The 1,574-nt window shown below is 49.3% G+C and overlaps 1 protein-coding gene across 1 annotated transcript; it reads left to right on the top strand.

Annotated features, from left to right (window-relative positions):
- Positions 1 to 989: 989 nt before the first annotated feature.
- On the top strand, positions 990 to 1,409 carry Pmar_PMAR020994 (hypothetical protein; the record flags this gene model as incomplete). Its single annotated transcript, XM_002774795.1, has 1 exon — positions 990 to 1,409. The coding sequence occupies one exon, from the start codon at positions 990 to 992 to the stop codon at positions 1,407 to 1,409; it is 420 nt and encodes a 139-aa protein (XP_002774841.1).
- Between the last annotated feature and the right edge of the window lie 165 nt (positions 1,410 to 1,574).

Consider the following 1,574-nt stretch of genomic DNA (forward strand, 5'->3'; position numbering starts at 1 on the left):
ACCGCTTCCCAGAGGACCGTAGCAACGTTCAGGCCATTTAGTCTATCGTGCCGGGCCGTATTCTGGAAACATAGCCTACGTGAAGGAGATATTCCTCGATGTAAAGTGACATTTTCAGGGAGCGAGCATGGAACAATGGGGTTTCATTCGTTTCATATGACGTGGCGTGACACTACGTTTAACCTCTGACCACAATCTCGCTAACTCGCGCATTAAACCGTCGACGCAAGCAAAGGAGCTCCGTAGACTGAGGGGAGACGAAGAGGATGCAACACGAAGGCTCACCCTCTATCCGGAAAGGAATGGGCGGGTCAAAGAAGCAATTCTTCTAGCCCAGAAGTTCTGAGGGCCCATAGTCCACCTGGCGGACTCTGTCAGGCTCACAGGGAACCTAGAGTCTAGGCTAGAGCATACAATCTAGGGCTAGACAAGTAGTCCTATCCGGGTTCACGTCACGTGAAACGGGAAATACACGCATGTGCCTCGCGTGGCGAGATCACTCGCGTTGTACACCTTTAAACAGAGTTTATCGGAATAGAAACGTTGCGATACTCTTGGTATGAGGTGAGCTGTGAACACTCCATGAGTCGCACCGGGCACAGCTCCCAATATCATGTAAAATACTCGCGCCATGTGCACGAAAAGTGGTGGATCCAAAGTATATCTTCACGCATCGCGTGCCGATAGACTCCTCTCAGAGGAGTCCTCCGAGAAGTCTCATCGCGCTTGCGTACGTGAATATAGGCAAAAGACACATCCCGGGCTATTGCTCTTCACCATTGAGCGTCACGGACCCCCAAGCCCGTAACCCTCTTGGTTCAAGATCTGTGTACGTTTGGGTTGCATCTCTTCAGCTAAGGTCGGGTCGTGTGTTGGCGTAAGGGCAGGGCAGCATGCACCGGACAGCAGCATATGGTGTCCTCTCTGAAGCCCATCATGGACTCGGTTACCAAGTTTTTATATGTCGCCTCTCTTCAGTATACACCCTGATGGCTATTATGATCCAGCTGCTCCTCGTTAATGTCATCATCGCTCTATTGACTATTCAGTCCGCAGCGAGACCTCCCCCACCCAAGGGGGTCTATTCTAAGGTTCTTGACGATATTACTGTTGAAGCAACCTTCGGCGAACCGGAAGACACGGAGCTTCCTCTCATCCTGAGCTGCAAATGTGGGCAGAAGGATTGGAAATATTCGGATGACTTGATGGTGAAGAAGACAGGATTCGATATATTCAATATTGATGGCGGCTCCTTGGGCCATTACCGGAAATTTCTAGCGGTTGTCAGATCGAACTGTCCAAGGTTTCAACTCCAGGAGCCTGATCTGCATAAGTTCATCTACTCTGCTTCCAGTCATACCATTCAAACTAAGGTGCTGGGCAAATTCACCGCTCTAGTCAAGGCATGAATCCCTATCCATACTCTTCTGGGATTGAAGTCTCGACCATCAGTGATCCCAGTATGCTGACTTTCGGTTATCATAACCAGTATAGGTGGTATGGTAAATCTTGTTAGAGTATGTTAAACATACGTCCGTCCATATGACGATTCAAATCTGGTTGATCATATCGTC

Source organism: Perkinsus marinus, assembly GCF_000006405.1.
Source record: "Perkinsus marinus ATCC 50983 genomic scaffold scf_1104296957448, whole genome shotgun sequence".
NCBI lineage: Eukaryota > Perkinsozoa > Perkinsida > Perkinsidae > Perkinsus > Perkinsus marinus.